We start from the raw sequence: 21,294 nt of genomic DNA, 5'->3' as shown, positions 1-21,294 counted from the left end.
CGTCGAGTCATCGACAAGACAGGGTCGATAGCGGAATAACCGAGGAAGAACTTATACGTATGTACTCGAAGGACAATTCGACGCGACCTGGGTACGCCACTTGTCTATTTATTGCAAGTCTATGGTTGCCTGTTAAAGTACCCACGAAGGGGGAGGTTCGTTAAGTTTCAGGGTAATAGCGATCGATATCTTGCATGACTGTTCTGGGCAAACGTCTGTTTGGAATCATGCACAGTCTAGCTAACCGCCACAAAGTTCCATCCGCATTTCTGTCTAATGTTTAAGAGAAAGCTGGAATTAACCCCTTGCATTCGGCCTGGTACTCGAGAGATGGTATAGGTTGATGTTCGCCGCCTCCTTCGCGAAGACAACCGAGTTTCGGTACCATCTCTCTCCTTTCTGAGGTACATCGTCTCGATCGATGAGAGTTAAAATTATCGTATAAATAACGTTCATTATTTCACCAGTAATTGGAGTGACGCAAGAATGAGCCAGTAGCGAAATGAATCAACTTGCGCGGGTGATTGTTCCAAAAAATCTTTTGAACGAGGAACTTCTGTATCAAGTATCGTTAACGAGTTTGAAGGCTTTTAATTGTCTTAACGGGGAATGATTTTATGAAACGAAAATGCGGTCAGTGGTACGTTTGTACGGACTATTAGGGAAACGTAATTGTTCTGGTAATGTGTGTGGGTACTTTGAGTTTGTTTAGTGCTGATTAATGTATGACTTAAGAGAAAAGGTGAAGAAGCATATGTGTAACGTTCACTTTTAATGAGTCTACCTGTTTGTAGGGGATTATCAAGCTGAGTGTGCTAATATGTATTTTATATTAGAGGCATATGGCTTTTACTTTGCGAGATATTGACGATAAGGATTGCTACGTGCACTTTCTTCTTGAAAGGTTTGAAAATTTGAAAATTCCAAAATTTGAATGTTTGAAAATTTGAATATTTGAAAATTTGAATGTTTGAAATTTTGAAAATTTGAATATTTGAAAATATATAAATTTGAAAATTTAGCCATCTGAAAGTTTAAAAATTGAAACCCCGAAAATTCGAAAATTGTCTCATTTTCTAATTCTTGAATATTCACTATTATTTTATAATTTGAAAATTCTACTCTATATCCGCATAAATCAAGTCACAATCACTCCTTCAATTACGGAGACAATAGAACAAAAACAAAACGAAGCCCATTCAGAATAAAAATAACATTTTTCATTCGTGACGTTGTTTCCACCAACTAATTAATTCATTCCAACGGTAATATCTACTCGGTTCAAAAATAAAACTTCCCTCGGAAGCATCTGTTCAATTACCATCGAGTATAACTTTTAATTTTTCTCGAAAAATGACTCCCATAGCAGATATTCCAACATCTACAGAAGCGGCCAAGCAGAGCGAATCGTAGGTGCTCCTTTCGAGACAGGGAAACACGATAATAGTAATGAAATCTTTCTCTCTGGTAGGGAAATCATATCGGGCCAATTACGAGCGTGGATAATAAAATCATTTTAAAACCTTCGCGCACACGATGGGGGTTAGAGGGATGAAGAGGGGCCACGTTAGTTTTACGAGGGGATGGTCTGGCTCGCCTTGAATCTACTTATTACATGACAAAGGGTAACTTTATTCAAGGATGAAAAGGAAGAGCTCGAGGTTGATTAAGTTGGCGGTGGCGGCCGCCGCGACGGTCGATATTCCGCGCGGCTATTCGAGCAAACGTCTGGATTATAATGACGCTCGAGTGCTTTGCGAGAAAGTTTCGGCCCGCTGCTGGTATCAAGACTGCAAAATGGTCTATCAATCCGCGTCTTTGGCCCGTGCTCGACCGTGCGCGAGACAGTGGGTAAATACCCATGATGGTTCGGGACAGGCTCGCGCGAATGCGGGTCTTTAAGGTCCTCTGGAAATTTTCACGATATGCTAATGAACTTGTTTATTTTGAATCTCGACGGGGAGTTGCGAACGAAGCCACCGCTGCGTTAACGAAGTTCACGAATGCGCGATTTACTCGCAGCTACTCATTAAATCGTTTTTAGAACATTATTCACCGCGAAACGTGATTATTCGTTCGTGCTTCAACGAGACAAGTAGTTGCCAGACGAGGAGGCGGGTTTTTCTTTGTTCGAGAAGCAGAAGGGAGCTAAAAGGAGGGACGCGTGTCAGAAAGGGGGAAATAGGACGTTGCGTTTCGAGGGGAGGCATAATTATTTCTATCGGGACGATGGGAAATGAATTTGCAAATTGTCGTATTGTATGCAAATGCGTAGTAAAATATTTCTGATGTATGCGTTGTTTTTGTTGTTGGTAACCAGTCATTTCTCTATTCGCACTGTTACCCATTATTGTTTGATTTTTCCATTATCGCTGGTCCTGTTTGCTTATCATATTATGCCGCCGATGTAAAGGGAAAACGTCATGTCTATGAATTTATACAAATTTCAATGAAAATTTATTGCAACTCTGGAGTCACCGGTTTTGATACTCGATTGTATTGACACATGTCTGGTAACGTTGATAAAGCCTATACACGCGCATGAAATGTAAGCCAGAGGGTTGTGAATGCCCTATAGATATCACCTACACAAAGATAAAGTGTGAAAAAAGTCTGTTACGTTAAATCCCCTTTACATTCGACACGATTTTTGCAGTGGTTTTTGATATATTTTTATTTTTTTCGTTGAACTGATATATTGATGGAAAATCTGTTATTTAGTGTCACGAACTAGGTGTTAAAACGTATGCTAAAATACCAATTCTTTTTGTTTCTCTTTTACGCGTGAAATATTTCATGACCTGAAATACGAAGCTTCAGTATAATACAAGGAAAATTATACATTCTCAATTAATTATTCTAATTGTGACATCAAATTAGAATGCACAAATACGCTGCGCAGTATTAATATCAAGGTCTTTATTCATTTTAATAACGCGCAGTTAAGCATTATTAATTTGCCATTATTAATTTCCTAACAAATACCATACATCAAACATATTTTAACGCGTACGAGTAAGTAGCCAATTTTCTGAAAGCAAAAATTTCTAGTTTTCATTCTATTGAAAGCAGAAAATGAAATACCGAAAAATATGAAATTCAACAATCACAGCACGTACCCGCTTTACATAGAAACTCAGTAAAACCGGCAGAAAAAACAGGAAAATGTAACAATTTTATAATCCCTGTTAGGACATTCATTGTTCCACATTCGAATACTCACAACTGTATATTCATTTTTTAGTCCCGCTAAAACAAACAAAAATTTCAACCACCATCGAAGAAGAATTCCTATGCACGTGATCCGAAGTTGTCGGCAGTGTACATGTGTAAAGGAGACAAAAGTCAGAATTAGCGGCGTAAACGTTCCCCGTAAATCACGTTCTGTGCGATAAAAATCACGGCTGTTCATGATCGGCGATTTCCACTGGCTCGAGCCGTCTGTTCCTGATTACGAGCGAGCGGTCTGTGACGGAGTTTCGGTAGAGGCCTGCCACTTGCCATTTCACATTAGCCGTATAACCTGCATGCAATTGCGTAGGGAGGTCAGTGGCAGTTGCACCTATGGGCTACGTGCAGCCTCGAAACTCGACACCGGCTGCGGGCGTACGGACTCGAGCGTAACGTGCGTAGATACGTTGCGACAATCGACCATACATTCTGTGCAAGCGGAGAAGCCACCCTCCTCCCTCCTTCATGTTCTATAAAGGGGATCTCGTCTGACACCGATCCGAATAGAATAAATTCGAGTGAAACTAGAGAAGAGCTTATACCGCTCGTTCTTCCTCGATTTACAACAAACTCCATATTGCGGCGTGATACGTATGCAGCGAGAGCAAAAGATTGCAATTTTAAATAGATATTTCATAATTGCATGCACGATAGTCCTTCAAACAATGTTAATTTTATTTATTATTTTTCGAAATTTGAGACTAAAATGGAAAATATATTTTAAAGAAAAATTACTTTCTAATGGGGCACTGCCATTTTAGATTCGTTAAAAATTCTATCACTTTGGCAATGATTCTACCTTTAAAAGAAATTGTTTTTAATTCATTTTCGTAATTATTCTAAGTAGATTGTGAATAACTGGAATAACTTTGTCGCTTAAAATACTATTTAATGGTTCAAAAACATCTATGAAACATAGAAGCTGGATGTTCGTTAATAATAAATAACATTTAATATTCACAGTGGTTCTACTGTTTTATACCGAATAATGTTCGCAACAGACCAAGCTTCTGACCAGGATTATTCCATTAGATTAGCGATCCCTTAAAACTTTAAATGCTGCATAATTTATTCTTCGAGAAAAAAAAGTTCAGGCGATTTGGTTAACCGCGACCTGTATAAAATGTTGGCCTACTGTTGTATACGAACGGCTAGATAGCGGTTGGGAATTCAGTGATACCTCTGCGCCACTAAGTTTTTTGGGGTGAGTCTACATGGCTTTTAAGTAGAAATTCAATATTTGGTTAAATTTCACTTGCATCTCTGTTCCGTCCACTCCCGCGAATATAATCCATCTTGTGCAAATTAACCTTCTAGCCGCGCCACATGACCCATCCGCACGCACGTTTCCAAACATATTTCAACAAGCTGTGAGCGTGTCCGTGAGAATCTTCCATATGCATTTCGCTTATAAAAACTTCAAATGTCAAATTTCTCTCGCAAATATTCACATTTAATACGAGCAGGTAGAAAACACATCAGTTTTAAATAAAATCTCATTGTTCTTTTCATTTGAAAAAAAAAAACTCGACAACGTGCTCGTTTCCAGAACATTTAAAAACCGTGCATATTTGTGATCAAATGTGTTTCGTAAATCATGAAACAGAAAAAAGGGAGAAAAAAGGCAATTTGCGTAATAAAAGTGAAACATGGAAGCGTTGAGGTACAATTACCAATCGATAAAAATGTTTCGCGTGGTTCTTATCGTGGTAAAATAAGAATCTACAATGCAGCAATGGAATACATAAAACCTACAATAATAAGAGGTTCCCTTTTATATGTGTTTTATGAAGGTAGTAAGGGCAGCTCGTGAGTAACATCCCCATGGAATACGACGCTCAGGGGCCCAGCGAGGAGATAAGGATAGTGAAGCGCGAAGATTGAAAAGGAGAACGCGGAGAATGGAAAGAAATTAAGAGCGGGTAAGTTGTGACGACATTTCATCGAACCTTTCATGCCTCTGAAAAGAGAGGTGACTATGTATACATAAGGAACGAGTCACGCGATTCAAGTAACTTCTATCTCGTATATAATCGAAGATTGAAGAAAGAGACTGTAGCAGAAAGTTGTATAACGTAAGAAAGTGCTCCTGATTTTCTTATGAATTTTCTGTTTTAATGAATTTTCATGCACACTATCCTCCTTCCTTTCAAAACCTTTCTAACTTTCCAAGAATATGAGGAAGTTGTTTCTAATATTAATGAATAAAACGGTAAAACAATGAATAATTTACCCTCTGGCTTTAGAATCTTCTTTGAAATTACGAGATCTATTTTGAAAATAATCACTGCCGGAAATATTTAAACAAGTAATAAATATGCATTAAAACTCTCACTCTTTAAAATGTGTTGAAAAACAAGTACAATCTCTCAACAATGCATAATAGGATTTTCCCACAACCAAAGAGGAATATTTTAAGAAAATATTATCAAGGCTTTACGCTCAGAGGAAATAGGAACAAGAAAGACCGATTTTTTCAAAGCGTTCGGGTGTATGTAATCCCTTAAGACGCTTTGAAAATAAGCCCTTCAATTGCACGAGCCACTTTATATATTGAAAGTAGAGAGAACAGCATCAATGCACAGAGGATCGCGTACACGTGTATACGAGAAAGGGTAGATCAGTGCTCCCACAGGGATACACGACGGAATATTAAAAGAGTCAGGGGTCGAGCAAGATACGTGGCGGAAAAAAAGGGAATAAAACCGGAAACGCGCGAATATTTGATGAAGCTTTTAATGTGGAATTAAAGAAAGTACAATTCAGAGAGGGAAAAGCCGGCGCTGTTGTAAGTGCAGCCCAACAATGAATGCAACGAGCAACCGCCGAGGGAGGCTTTCGCGTATACGTTTCACGCGAACCAGAAAGAGGTGTGGTGTTTGCACGATAATTCCCGCTGGAATGCGATGGTAAGGAACGCGGCAAGATGCATGGGAAATGCTCGTACAGGGAATAAAAAAAAGGAGGAAACGGTAAAACGGGGAAATTAGAGTTACGTAATTCCTGGGAAATGTTTCATAAAATTGTTAAAAGTTCTCGCACGAACTCGCCGCGAACAATGTCAGGGTAACGAGGCACGAGCAACTTTTAAAATCGATGCACGAGTTGGCGGCGAAATATGCAGACGATTACTTCAAGAAATGTATATATATATACATATATTATTCCCGTCCAAATATTTTTCTGAATGACGACAATTACTTAATTAAAATTTTCTACCCAGTGCAGGAAATGAATTAATCACAAGCACGGCTGACAATGTTGCATGAGGCATTAAATATACAATTTCCAGAACGTGTTTTTTGAATGTCATTTGTGAAAACAATTTTGCAACAGTTCTGAAGGCAATTTTACGCGTCTCGAATGTCTAAAGTGACATACGAAACTGCAAAATGTTAACCTTTAATTTGCAACATTTGTAACTGTAATTAGACCTCTCTGATACACTACAGCTTACACCAATGTCGTTACAAGCCACCACTAATTGCCACGATTTTTATATGTATCGTGCAGATGAAGTCTGTCCACATTGCACGCAAATAACGCTCAAAGACGAAAAAGAAATTTGGTTACAAATTGGTGGTGGAGCGATAGCCTCTCAAAGAAGAGAAAATTAATGCAGACACGGAGGTAGTCGCGTGGTTGAACCGAAAAAGGTAATATTCTTCAGAGATAGGTCGAGAAATATGGCACGACGCGACGGTATGAAGAATCTTCGTCGCGCGATTCATCGTACGTATACACTTGTGGAAGAAGGGGCCAACCAGTATTCGACCCGACAACTCCCTCGGGAGAACTGCGACCGTACAAGTCGAAACAAGAGGAAAGGGAAGAGACGCGCGAAGGTAGAGAGAGCTTACACAGGCTCCTTTGAGCCTCGAATTGGAACAATGGAAACTGGTTAACTTCAAACGAATATTCGATAGGATTCCCGACATTCGAGCAAGGAAATGAGAGAAAAATATTAGGAGGACTCCATTGACGTGCGTTGATATGCCAGAACAATAGAGTCTGTATGTGTGCTGTTCCGCTACACCACGTTTTCCTATTCTGCCGGTAGCTCCCTCAGGAACAGAGGGTAAGAGAGAATCGAACAAGATGGAGTAAGAGGAAGAAAGCGACGCAACGGTGCGCTGAGCGCTAGAATATTGACATTCAAACGCGGCTGAACTACGATTTAGAGGGATAAGAGCGATTACCGAGCAAGTATCATCGATAGCTCTAGCGAGCGTTGTTTATGGGTCCCAGTTTAATCGTTTGAGCCTCTCCGCGCCTTCTACATTTGAATATCTATGAATATTCTACAAAGTATATGTTTAAAAAAGACAGAATTAACAATTCAGGTATTCTATTGTACTCTATAAATACTGTTGATAGAATAGGAAAGAAGCATCAATTCGGTGTTTTCGTAAAAAATGAATGAATTCTGAGTAACATGTTAAATGACGATCCTACAGAATCCAATGTACGAATCCAAGGGGAGTCGACGAGTTCGAAGAATGCATTGCCCTCAGTTTGCAGACACTCTCCGTAGGTGGATCGATGAATAACAAATAGGTAAAGGCTGGCTCGAAAGCAGCGCCAAACAATCCGATTGCGTCCATCAGTTTTCGTATCCCCTTGAAACTTGGAACGCCAACTTGGGTATTACCTTTGATACTCGAATACTCGAGAATCTGGCCTGGGATCATACATTTACCCTTCTGTTCGTGTATCAACTTTCCCCGATCAGATCGGCTCAATAAATACATTTGGAGAGGAGGAAGTTGCTCATCGGGCGACTACCACTCGCAAGAGGTTCCAGATTGAAAATAGATCTGAATAAAGGTCAATCGGACGGCATCGGGAACGTAAGTTATTGCCTGTCCTCTGGGTCACGCGAGCTTTGAATTGCAAAAAACTGGGACTGAAAATGAAAATCGGGGGAAACGGAATTGAAACGATCGTTGTATCGGGATCGCCTTGGACAAAGAATGAAATAAGGGGGCAATACGTTGCTAGAATAGAGCCATGGATGACCTATAGGGCTGAAAGGATACTGTACACGGTCGGCGTATGATGGAAAACGGATTTCTTCGATCAACAACTCGATCCACCGGACAAGAAGAAGATTCGAAGCAACAACAATACACCGTCAACTGTGATGATTCTTCCAGCTTTCTATTCGCTTTATGTCTTCGCAATTCAATACGCTCCTTCGATTTCACGACCGACAATCGCGAATTAAGTGAAAGAGCACACCCCGACCCTGTCATGAAATATTTTTATTACACGTAAGTAGGTGTGTTTCGAGATATAGAGGTCGAGATGAGTCATGCCATGCAAACATAGATCTACTACTTAATACGAAAGTTAGAAGCGTAGAAAATATATCAGATGATGGTATTCTGTGATTAACTTGAAATAGCGAGAATATAATCTCTTGCTTCATAGCAGCGAGTCACGTTTCTGAACAGGATTATGCTAATGAAGTTAATCAAGAAGATGGAGTAGAAAAATTGTTCGATAAATTATTCATTCAATTTTGAATTCTGTGTCAATTAATTTTGATGCAAACTTCCCGGAAGGGGCTATAAAGCAAGTAGTTTTAGATCGAAACAATTTTATATTTCAGTATGCAGTTTTCACTAATTAAAATCGATAGCTTTCTAACACGCCACGAAAGTAATATTTGTTAAGGTGAGTTAGGAATAGAAGAAAACAATGGAGTACCGGTGACCTGTTAATCTACAGCTAGATCTACGTAAGATTTAAAGCAAACCTGACCCCAACTCGAACCGATGTTAATCTTACCCGATGACTGTCTTCAGCAAACACAATGACGACGTTCCCCATCACGCAACACAATGCCAAGAACGTCTTCAGTAAAACACTCCTAACAATTCCTTGAAGCTGCCTTCAAGACAGTGCAGATGTTAACAATGTTTGCAACCTATAAACACTTCACTTGTCGAACTACTTTCGTTGAATTTACCAATGACACAGATAGCAACGTTCTGAGGTATCGTTCCTCTAAAATTCAACGGTATTCAAAATTTACTGCATAATGTACAGAAAAGTGTTCCAGAGGATTTAAATTGCACGTTATACATACTGAGTTGCAACCATTAGGAAGACACTTCATTACAAGCTTCCGAATATGTGAGTGCAACATTATCAGGCACACGGAACAACGGCTCCCTCGGGAATATGATATCAAACAGCACGCGAAAACGAAGAATGAAAGGGTCGAGCCAAGGGACGGTTTCAGTGTCAAATATTGGAAGCATTGCATGCACGTAGCGTCAAATTACGAAGCGAATAAAGAGGAGCAGGCTATAACGAAACTCATGTAATGAAATAACGAACGTAGAGCAGCGTAACGCAAAAGGACCAGAGAAAAAGAGACTATGTCAGAATATTGGATTAATCGAACCTTCGTAGTGAACGTCATTACATAGAATGAAATATAAAAAAAGCTATCATGTTTTAGTATTTATTTCACCGTAGAAATTGTACCTTCTATCATGACCTATTGCATAGGAGATAAGTAGGAAGTGGCTCAAGTTTTAATGGAACGAATGCGCGGGAATTGCGTTGCGGAAAGAGCAAATGACGCAGATGTATCAACAGAGTTTACCGGAGGCAAAGTTGAAACGCTTCGAGAACACGACACGGAAGATTACAGAAACTGAAAAAGCGGCAACTTCGTAGCGGCGAAGTACGAATAACTCGCGATACTCGTACAAATTAAATAGTCGCTCGAACTGGTGCACTGCACATGCGACATCTCTAATGTGGAGAAGCTGAACTGGCTTTTTCTGGTTCCGCGAGGAAGGAGATATTGAATCGAAGCGGAAGAGACTGGTGGTTAGGGAAATATGTAAAACGAAGGAGCCGTGAGGGAATGAAGCTGTAATTTCGAAGCGGAAGATTGTTTCCGCGGTAAGAAGAGTCGCAGCGAGTTTCCACTGCAGGATACTCGACAAGGAAAGCAGCAAAAGTAACAGGGAAAAATAAGTTGGAACTCATAACAGCATAAAAGAGGAGCGTCGGGTAAACAAGGGGAAAAGACTAACCGAAAAGCTGGCTCGGTCGAAGAGGCGGCAAAGCGGAAACAATGCGAGGAAACGAGATATGAAAAATCAGAGGGAACCTAAGGGGGTTGCTTTAAAACTGTGTATCAAATAAAGAGCTAATGAAAGTTCACTTCTTCTATTCCCCTTCGGAGGACTAGAATCGCCTAGAAAGCTTCTAAGTGTAATAAGAACGCGAAAAAAGAGCGACTCAAGAAATTTTCTGTTATACTATTTCTGGGAATTTCTGAAGTGTACGTTAATTTTCAAACGAAAAAAAACGATATTTTCAAATTTAAATTTTACATACATTTAAATTGAAAATAGCAGGTAAAAATATTTTCAAATACAAATTTCAAAAATGAATATTCCTAGAATATTGCTCTAAATTATTAAAGATCATGCTCCGTGACTTCTCACCAAAGTATCTTCGCCACAAGAAAATAAAATTCCAAGATACTTCGGATCCTGAAGAGACGACTGGTCGGGGAAGTCTAGGAGGAATTGGAAAAGCGACTACTGAAAATGAGCGAGCGACGATGCTAGAAAGGAGCGTGAAGCGAGAAAACAAGTAAAAGGAAATGGAAAGTAGGAATCGTAGGTAAAGTTGAACGATCCTCGTGGAAATGGATTTACCGAAAAACTGACGTTTGAAACACGCATCGAATATTCCCTGAGCAACAGACGCGAGACCAACTTCCGCAAGAGAAATATGAAAACGAATATCGGCAAAGTTCTATCCTGTTGGCAAAGAACAACGTCGGCAAATTACGTGGGGAAATGGTAGCCGGATATAAATAGAAGGAAAAGAGCAGAAAGTTCGTCGAAGCTGATTCGAAGCCACGAAAAAAGGAAGCAATAATGGAAGCGGAACGAAAGCCTGAGCAGAAAAGAATGCCTTGAAATGAATGAACCGAGCGCGTCAACCAGGGGGAGAGGGTAGCAGCAGAAAACTATCAGAAGGAAAGCACTGCAGAGGTTAAAGGGGCTCCTATGGAAATGGATGATTTGGGAGTGGCGGGCTACAGACGCCAAGGGCTCGTCTTTTCGTGTACAAGAGGTGAATTTTGGAGAAGGAAACCGGCCAGGTAGGAAGGAACATTGGACCAACTCCAGAACACTCGAAGAAGGAAGGAAGTAACCGGAAAGTAGGGGGAGGAACGTGGATCCACGTTGCAGAAGAAGCCGTCGACTCTTTCGCAAAGGACTCGAGACGAAAACAAGGAGGGAAAGAAAGCAAAGGTGCGGGCAGAGGAAAGAAGGGAGAAGGAGCGAGAGGATGGACCAAAGGTGCGGGCTCGTATTCGGAAGCCATATCGGGCCACGTGACCCGAATACACCAACCCCCTCGAATTTTCTTTTGGCTGGACGTGAGAATTAGGCTTCCGATAAAGCGCCCAACGACAGCTCGGATCAGTGCCTGATGCTCTGCGGGTTTTCGATGTGCACCCCAAGAGCCGCTGAAAAGGCACGTCCCTCCACCTTCAGGCCGCTGAATATTTCCGATAAACTTCGACAAAACGATCCATACTAAGTCACCGACTATTTCAAGAATTTAGGCTATTTCTGTCGACGACAGAATCTCAAGCGTCTCTCTTGGTTATGGAAAAAGTGCCTGAATTCTCCGATGGGAGGTGTACGATATTACTTAGGCTATTCTACGCTTTAATTATAGGACATTTTAACTTTAAACTTTAAATAGCTATTCCTCGATGTAACTGAAATAAAAAGGTGCGAATAACTTGTTGGGTTCAAACTCTGAAAAATGGAAATTCCCGCTATCTAATTACGCGATTCAATGTTTGATTACTGCGACGAGGAGAAAATAACCAACTTTTCTTATTAAATGAAAAAATGATGTCTTTCATTAAAACTCCAGAAGCTGTCGGTTCAAGTTCTCCAACCGAGTTGTACAACCACGAGACAAAATTATTATATACCTACTGATAACAGGATATTGTGCTGAAATTAAGTTACTGTATTCTTCTCCTTCGAGAACGTACAGTATCAACATCGTACCAATTCGTAGTGTATAACTTATTCGTAAACCAATATCGCGAAATCTTTCCATTTCGACCCTCAATTTTTCATGCTGAAATTGCTCTGTTGCCTCCCTGTTGATCAGCTATTTTACTATTCTATAGCATTATACTTTCATGTCCCGAACAATACCTTCATAGCTCAGGACAATGATTAATGTGCCCCGTTAAATGTATACTCATAATGTTGTTACTGTGTCCCATAAATGGTAGCTTAAATAGGATCCAAAATAAATTCTAAATATAACAGATTGCAGATTTCCGTCAAAATTCTACATTTTTGAGTACACCATTCGAACTAAACGTTTTACTTTCCGATGACGTTTACATCGACGATGGAAAACCGATAACAGATTAAATCGGATTACGCTCGATCTAAATTTTGGTGCCGTCTCGTTCTCGCGCACGCGCCAACGCGAACCCCGATGATATTCTTCACCGACGAATATAATTCCATTTCCCTCGCCCAACTTTTTTCAATCACTTCCCATTTAATAATTTCTTTACTGTTCCCGCCGCTCCCTCGTCCTTTCTTCCATTATCCCGGACCGTATTGACTTAATTAATCGATTTTACGGAATCCCCCGACCCCTCAGTTGATTTCTCCCGGCCAGCAGATGAGACTCTAACGACGCCCGGCACGGAAATAAAATTGTCGAGATGCGACGTGAAAAAACTAGTAATACGAAAGTTATGGACGTCTGCGTGGAAAAGTCTATGAAAAACAGCTTGCGGAGTTTAGTATGTTTTAAAATAATGAATCAAGTTTCTGGAAAGGATTGTGTTCCTAAGATATTATCGCATTAATGGATCTAACCAGACAAGACGAATAAAAAGATTCTTCGACATTTTTATCTCAACTATTTTGGTTTCCTTTTTACTACGAAGAAATGGAGTATCCAGTTCCCAGTTCTCAATAAATATTTTGCAGGTGTTAGCTATCTTGAGTCTTCGAAGAAGAATCGTGAATGCAAAACTGATCTAATGCCAATAGCCACTGGAGATAATAGGGTGTCTCGATGTCGAAAGGGGACACCGACCACCTCGTCGAAGACTTTCGACAATACTTCATCGACGAGAGGCCGCAGGAAGGCGACTGAGAGGCGCCCTCGATTGATTACACGAGGACTTCCCGAAGACATTCGAGTAAACGACCGATACGTGACACGTTGACGCTCACGTGAGAATGAGACGTTTCATTCGGTCCCTTCGATCGGTCCATTCCCGCTCTCTCGCGGATATCGGTTCACGTGTTACCACTACTTGCACGCCGACGAGTTTTCCTACCAAATGGTCATCCTGCAATACGATAGGTTACACCCGAAAGAGTTTCGTTCGTGACCCTTCCTTTCACCGTTACGATTAACTGCATGTGAATTAGCTATGTATAGTACAGTGTTAATGAAGTTCTAAATTTAAGAGTGGCTTCTGATTCGAAGATCACGTAAAGGAAATGGAATTATCATCGTATCGTTAAAGTAATATCTGAAGTACCCAGTCAAGTACTTCTTGATAAGATTCTAATATACATAGAAAATTATTAACGACAGGAGAAATAATCAAATAAAATTTCTTTAACTTCGATCAGCACATACCACTAGTCTGCAGCGTCTAAATTTAAATACTCATCACAGGAAAAGCTAGATAAAATTAAGCCAGCACAGTTTAATCGCCAGCTTAAATCAGCTATGCATAGAACAGGAACAGAAATCTCGTCCTCATCAACTGCCTCTGAACAACCCACCATTTTTGTCGTCAATCAAGCCATAATGGAAAAATAGTGGTAAATACTTCAGAGCCCGCCTGCCACTCCATTTACGAAGGTATAATCCAGCGTAATAGGTGCGAAGCATGCATCCTAGCACGTACACTCTCTTATCTCGATTTTCTATAAAACCGTCGATCGCTACGTTTCCGTAATTACGTTCCGCTTGCAAGCTACCCGAGAACATTGTCCCCAGGACCTTCCATACATTCTTCCTGCCTCTCTCTTTGCACCTGGTGCACGCGACACGAAAAAATAACGAAGTCTAATATACGAAGATAACGACATTATGCCTCGAACGTCGTTACGTCCATCGTGACCGAATAAATCGGCCAGGTTGCTAGAGAGATGTTGGGGGTCTAGGCGTCTCTGCTCTCGACCCTGTAGTCGCTAAATTATAGCCCGCTGTAATAGCCGCGAAGCATGCATCAAAGCTCGTTCGTACAGTCTTATCTCTTTTTCCCTTTAAAATGTCACTTAGCGAGGTCCTGGTCGGGCGTGCACACGCGTCAAACACAGGGCCTCGATGCACACGAGCGCGTAGAGATACCGAGAGAGGGTTGCCTCTGTTTGCTCGGGATCACGAGAAAGAGAGGGATACGCGACTAGATAAATCACGAGTTCATGCCACTTTTCGTCTTCTCCTTTTGCTCTGCTATTCTCCACCCCGTCGTCGGCATGACGGCGCGTTTCCACGACGTGCCATTATTAAGACGCTGGGCGCCGCGACGCCTCCGCGCCACCCGCCACCCCCGCGTGTTTCCGTTACAGTCGCCGGACTTGGCCGTCGTTGCGCGTTCGATGATCGCATAAAGAAGTTATCTTAGTCTTACGATTTATTTACAGCGAAGTTTACGCTGGATTTACGCCACCCTCTGACGCTCGGTGTGGATAGACAAGCTAGGTTCGAGAGGGGTGCATGGGCGGAGTGGAAGTTCTTGAACTGCGCGTGAATTTGTCGACTTTTCTCCTTTCATATAATTTTTTAAATGAGATATTATACTTAAGATGTAAAATAGTGTATGAAGTGCTTGACAACAGGTGTTCAAAATTTTAGGGGGTGGTTCTACGTAGTAAGTTAAATTAAGATGAAAATAAAAAATGACGGTATTGCGTTTCAGGCTTCGTGTCAGAATTATTAATCGTTGCAGAAATGTTGTGAAGTTCGCGTGAAATGTGTCTGACTTGGGTCCTATTCTACTGCAGCGTACCTACACTAGCTGTGTCAGTAGAATAAGACAACTCTAGATATAAATGTAGAATTTCTAGAACTACACGAAACATAAATACCAGTTTGTATGCAAGAGTTTCGTTTCATATTTAAACAAATATAAAAACATGAAATTTTATACTCGAATTTAGCTCGTCCAATATTCAGCAATAATTGTAGCGATATATTTTATTATCCCCATAAAGATGAATGAAATTATAATTCCCTGGCAAAGACAAGCTATTAATAATCGTACGAAATATCGCGAAAATCTGACGCAAAAATTACCCACGCAATAATACGATAAAACGACAGGTATAGAGTAATCGTTGAGCTTCGACGCATGGGCCGATTTTCAATTAATTCACGACATAATTTTCGCATGGAGCGACCGTCTGCGACAATAAAAATCAATCCCTTGACAATTTAATGAAATGGCAGTATAAAATAACAAGGCAAATTAGAATGCTTCATTATAAATAGAATTGTAAATAAAATACTTAATGATATTCCCAATTATTAATAAACTTAACGACAAAAGTATGATGCATTTATTTTATTTACGGCACAGTATCCAGGAAACGAATAAGAACTCAGAATTGCGATGCGAAAATAAAATAATAAAATCGAACTATTCACCTTACAGAACGTATATAATATCTTATCGTATATAAACGCAGTAAACTTCAACTGTTTTTTTCGTCGTTCAGTATCTCATGCACATGCACCAGATCGTCAAAGAGCACGATCGTTGCCGAGATTCACCTGACAGATTTAAAAAGGCGAGGCGGAAAAGGCAAGTAAGACGATCCTCGGTAAATTGTTACGCCGATCGGCGAAATCAACAGATTCTCTTCTATTTTTATTCCTGATTAAAAACAGTGCCTTCGAGCAGTGAAGAGCTGCAGCTCGTAAAGCGTGCACAAAAGGAGGACAAAAGAAGAGGAACGATTCGACGCTGCTGTAAACGCGAGTAGAAAGGTGTATTACAAGTTGGGACGTGCTTTTTCCGGAAGCCATTTCTCTCTGTGCTTCTTCAAACTAACGTGTTTCAAAAGTCCTTTTGAAAATCTCATGGCGTCTCTCTGTTGCACGTTCTTTGGTTTTAACAGATGCCTGTGACGCGTCGAAGCGAAAACGCAATGCAATAAATATTATTAAAGCGTAACGCTGAGTTAAGGATTCGACCACACATGAAAGGCAGGAAGTTATTTTCTACATAACTGTATGAAACGATCAAAAAATAAATACAATTCTGTTTTATCACATAGTTGTATAAATTATTGTTTTACGACACCAGACAATCCTGCCTATCGATATTGGACAAATCGAAATTTAAAAAAGAAAATAGGTAGAGGCATATATAAAATATTGAAATGCGCAAAACTAAATTTAGAAGCTGTGGAAAAAGCGATCACAATTTTGGGAATGGTAATTGCGGTTTGTATTTCGTGAAAGCACGCTGAGAATGCTACAGTTCGTTAAATTAATATGCGTCGAATCGTTTTTCGAGTAATTTGATCCCTGTTATGTTAAACGATAAAACATTCCATAATGGTATTAGATGTAAACCGACGAGTATCTGATTGTAGCTTTTGGTATCGTTCTCCCTTATTATTATCGCAGCGTAATCGCATTATGTACACATTCTGTTTGTTACACCAATATTTAGCATCGAGCAATAAATCATCTCTAAATTCTACCTTTCTAACATTATTTACCGAGAAATTTACTACTGCTCAGTTTGTAATATCTAAAATGTTACTCATTTCCTTCTACAATTTAATTTCATTCGAATATAATTAGTATATTAAACTGATAATACAAATCATTTTAAGATTGAAGATTATAATAAAACCCATTCTCTATAACATAATTATCAGCATTTGTAACTAGTTATAATTAATTACAATACTGTGTATGATTATCAAAATTCATTTGTCTAAATTAAATATTGGATTAATAGTCACGATTTATTTCAGTGTATCTATTCATTCTATATTAATATACTAAACGTTTAAACTATATGTAAAAATAAAGTAAAATATTTGGATCGAATTCGTAATAAAACGGAAAAATATAAAACAAAACTGTAAACGTGCTACACAAATAAAAAGGGATGCTAGAAATTCTTCCGAATAAAATTTCATTTCCAAATGAATGAATTCTAAAAATTCGTTAGCAATGCAATATGTCTGCATTAACATAGGTCTGTCTATTGTTCACTGTTTCTACTTTCAAAACTAACGTGACAATTCTGATACCATAGGATTATTCAGGAGTATAAGTCAATAGAGTAGAAAACAATAGCAAATGATAATGAAAATATTTTCAACAAAGAAAAAAATATCTAACATTATGAAGTATAGAGTAAAACCCAACTAGTACAGATTTTTTCACGCTATTCACACAAAAAATAATACCACGTTAAAATAATAATTTAAACTTAAATTTCTTCCCAACAACTATTCCAAAGGTATAACAATGTTCAAATAAGCTCCAGTAGTTCAAATTAGCCCCGATGTACACAAGCGACGTTTATTGTTGCAATTTCGCGACGATGATATGCTTTTCTTTGTTTTCCCAGTTATGTTAACAAGGAAGACAAACATAATCATAGTAAAAACGCAACGACAAAAGTCGCTCGTGTGTATCAGGGCTTAGAGGTACAGCAGCGCTCAGAATCACCGAGCAGGTATAGCCAGGTGTCTCGAAACAAAGGGCTACTTATCGAACGACCTTGGCGTATCCGTCGATTAAAAAAGATCCGTAGCGCTTACCTTGATGGTGAACTGCCTGCAGAGCGGCTTGTACGCGTTCGTTCCACAAACGAGAAATCGATCAGGCCCTTGTCTGCCGAATACTCGTACGTAATTCTGACACTCGTCCTCGCTGCGTCCTTTCAGATAACAAAGTTCGCGATGCGCCCCGCTGCTGGACCACTGCAACCTCTGCAACAAACAAGATCAAACAGCGTTACTTTGGAATCTAATTTCGTTCCAGCTTCCAGCTCGCACTAGGAGGTTGTGCATTTGTAAAATGGGATCACACTGTGACGCCTATGGTGCACATTTTACAAGAATGTGTGATCGTGAAATTTCAGAAACTGAATTAAGACGCCATATTGAAAAACCATTGGCTTGAAGAACGAGGTTATATTACACATTTGAGGCATTGTAAAGTAAAATTACCTGATAATTTAATCGCATGTTTCATAAAGGAAATTAATGATTCTGACATTCATTATAATTTATGATGTTAATTTAAAATTCAATTTTATGTTGAAAATAATTTCGAATATTAATATGCGTATGTACCACCCCTAATAACAGTGCACTAATGTAATTCAAATGAGGTTACTACATAGTATATGTAATCTAACTTTAATGAAAATGTTAGCTGCAATGAAAATCGTCGAATTTCTATCACTATGTACTCACAAAATATCACACGCGTCTGAATGCTACGAAGGTGACAGACAGACTGAAACTAATAATCCAATGTCAAGGAATTTTGAAGGCCAACGAGTGTTTTGACCGCGACAAGGCTAAGTGTTCAAACAAAACAAACTTGTAGAAGATTTCCAAGCCTATCAATTTTCGAACAATGATTTTATAGCTCTCACCTCATTGTTGAAAATAAGTTCCCGAGTTTTGATTTTTTGCAGTGATTTTCTGTTCCTATATCACATTTTCACAGGATTACGTTCCCTACGCGAGCGTAATTATATTATGTCTGATATTTCTGATAAATTTTCACGATTCAGATATAAATTCAACAAATTTCAATTGATTTTAGACGTTTGACAAACGGAACGTGCACTTCGCGTCATTTCCACTCGCGCGTCACTTTCGTTCTCTCTCGCGCACATACGTCAGCGCCTGTAATTACGCTCTCGTCCGCTTGGCGCGTCTATTTGAATCCTCAATTGCCGCATGCTAATGCAGGTGAATGTCATTGACTTTACATATGATTGAAAGAAGTTAAGCATCATACGGGGCCACGTGAAAACCTTCAGTAAAAATAACGGTGCATCAGACGTCATTGTCCTTTTGAAACAGAGTTATAAATTCTCCTTTCCAAATTTCCTTTTTAAAAGTGTATTGATTTATTATACTTTATTATGATTATAGAAAATAGTTTTCTTCTTTGAATAATATAAGATATATGCTTAATAGTTTTATTACGATTTATTTGGATAAACGTTAATTAGCAGTTCTTAGAAAACCAAGATACGTAGCTCTTTTTTTTTGGTAATAGAATACGTATATATTTGATCGCTCATAATGGATACATATTTCTGTGGAAATATCGATGTAATTTAACATGAAAATATATTTATTTTCTTTTTGAACGTACCTGGTACATGTTCTCGTTATTTCAAAGAAATGATTACTTCCTTGTATAGCTAGTTTTTACTGCGAGAGCATCAAATAATTACGTATCTAAGGAATTACAAAAGATTCTTCCGTGATATTACGTAATATTATCTTTGCGACTAACAGGGTCAATAAATATCGAAAAAATTGAGACTCGTAATACTAAGCGAATAGTAGATACTAATCATTAGTTCTCTTAATAAGGAGAAACGTTTCATTTCCTTATATAAGGTTGAAGATCCACAATATTTTCCAGCTGATTTCTGTTCGAATAAAAATCAGTACATAATCCAAAATTATATAGTACATTTGGAATAAAATAATATTTATGAATATGCTTCGAACAATTTCTAAGATCCCTTAAAATGTAGTAAAACTGTATACGTACTACAGACTTTAACATGAATTTCGCTCTGCAAAAAATGCCAGCATGCTCCAGAAAATGTCATGCATTATAAACGAAATGGAACATGTAATATAATTCTAGGATTATCCGAGCAAACTTCGATATTTTGCGCACATGAATAATTTAATTACGGAATTTTACCGAATGCAATGTTACAATTCCGAGTGGTTTTAAAATGTTTATTCATAATTTTCTTCCTGCTATATCAAAATAAAATGGGATCGAAACAAAAAGGCAGCAAACAATAACTGTTCTAAAATTCCCTGTAGTTTATAGCCGGTGGAAAGCCAGATGAATATAACACTGAAATATGAGAGAAAGTAACATTCAGAGTTTATTCAAATTAATCACTCTAATTCGACGCGGAAACGGAAATGTCGTTATCTAAAAGCGAAAATAAACGACTGTGTCGACCACGAATTGGCAAACAGACTCTGTCAAGCCAGAGTGTAATTATTACAAAATATTTTCTCTGCGGTGGACGATCAAAAATCAGACGTCGCTCACCCTGACTGGAAATTCCGGATTTCCTTGCACTGACAGATAATCGCTCGGGGCAAACGTGAAAAGATCCAGTGTATGCATGATACAACTTGAGAGAAAAAGAGAGGAAGAGAGAGATAGAGGAACAAGGTGGAAGGAAGGTTGAAAATTGTTGGGAAGGAGAGGGTGGCGGGGTTACGACAGGAACTGCAGCTGCATACTGTCGAGCAGAAATCCTTGAACAAGCTATCCAGCCCCACCCCTTCTCGCGCCTTTTCTCATGGCTGTAAGTGTAACAGCAGCTAGCGTTTCGTGCTATCTTTTTACGACTGCTCACGGTCGACCCAAAAACTTCCTCTCCTTTGATAATTTCGGATGACCGAGACGCACGGTTACTACTTGCGGAAGGTAAATCTTATCAGTGGCTACTGCTTTGTGGGATCCACTTTTTCACGAGAACGACGACGATAACTGATCTCGTTACAGTGCATTATCTAAGATCGTATTTTGCTCTAGCAGCCTACATGTCGTCGTGGGTGGTCCCGTGCATCGTTTCTTGCCCCACAGTGGCATTCTTTTTCTCCTTCTTTTGCCTATCTTCCATACTTCCCTCTATCGTCTTAATATCCTTATATTACCTTCCTCAGTTGCTCTCATAGCTTCATCTAAACCCTCTATCTCCCTCGCTCTTCCTAAAATGGTCCAGTAAAGTCTCGATAAATTACT

General features: G+C 39.3%; 1 protein-coding gene across 2 annotated transcripts in view; it reads right to left on the bottom strand.

Moving 5' to 3' along the window:
• Positions 1–21,294, bottom strand: part of LOC143181118 (semaphorin-1A) — a 260,427-nt gene that overhangs the window by 100,789 nt on the left and 138,344 nt on the right. For both annotated transcript variants that reach the window (XM_076381357.1, XM_076381358.1), the window contains exon 5: positions 18,081–18,251. In XM_076381357.1, coding sequence (XP_076237472.1) covers positions 18,081–18,251 — 171 coding nt within the window. The remainder of the gene's footprint in view (positions 1–18,080; positions 18,252–21,294) is intronic.

The sequence above is a fragment of the Calliopsis andreniformis genome, chromosome 6, assembly GCF_051401765.1.
Source record: "Calliopsis andreniformis isolate RMS-2024a chromosome 6, iyCalAndr_principal, whole genome shotgun sequence".
NCBI classification, from domain to species: Eukaryota; Metazoa; Arthropoda; class Insecta; order Hymenoptera; family Andrenidae; genus Calliopsis; species Calliopsis andreniformis.
This window is presented reverse-complemented; position numbering and strand designations above follow the sequence as displayed.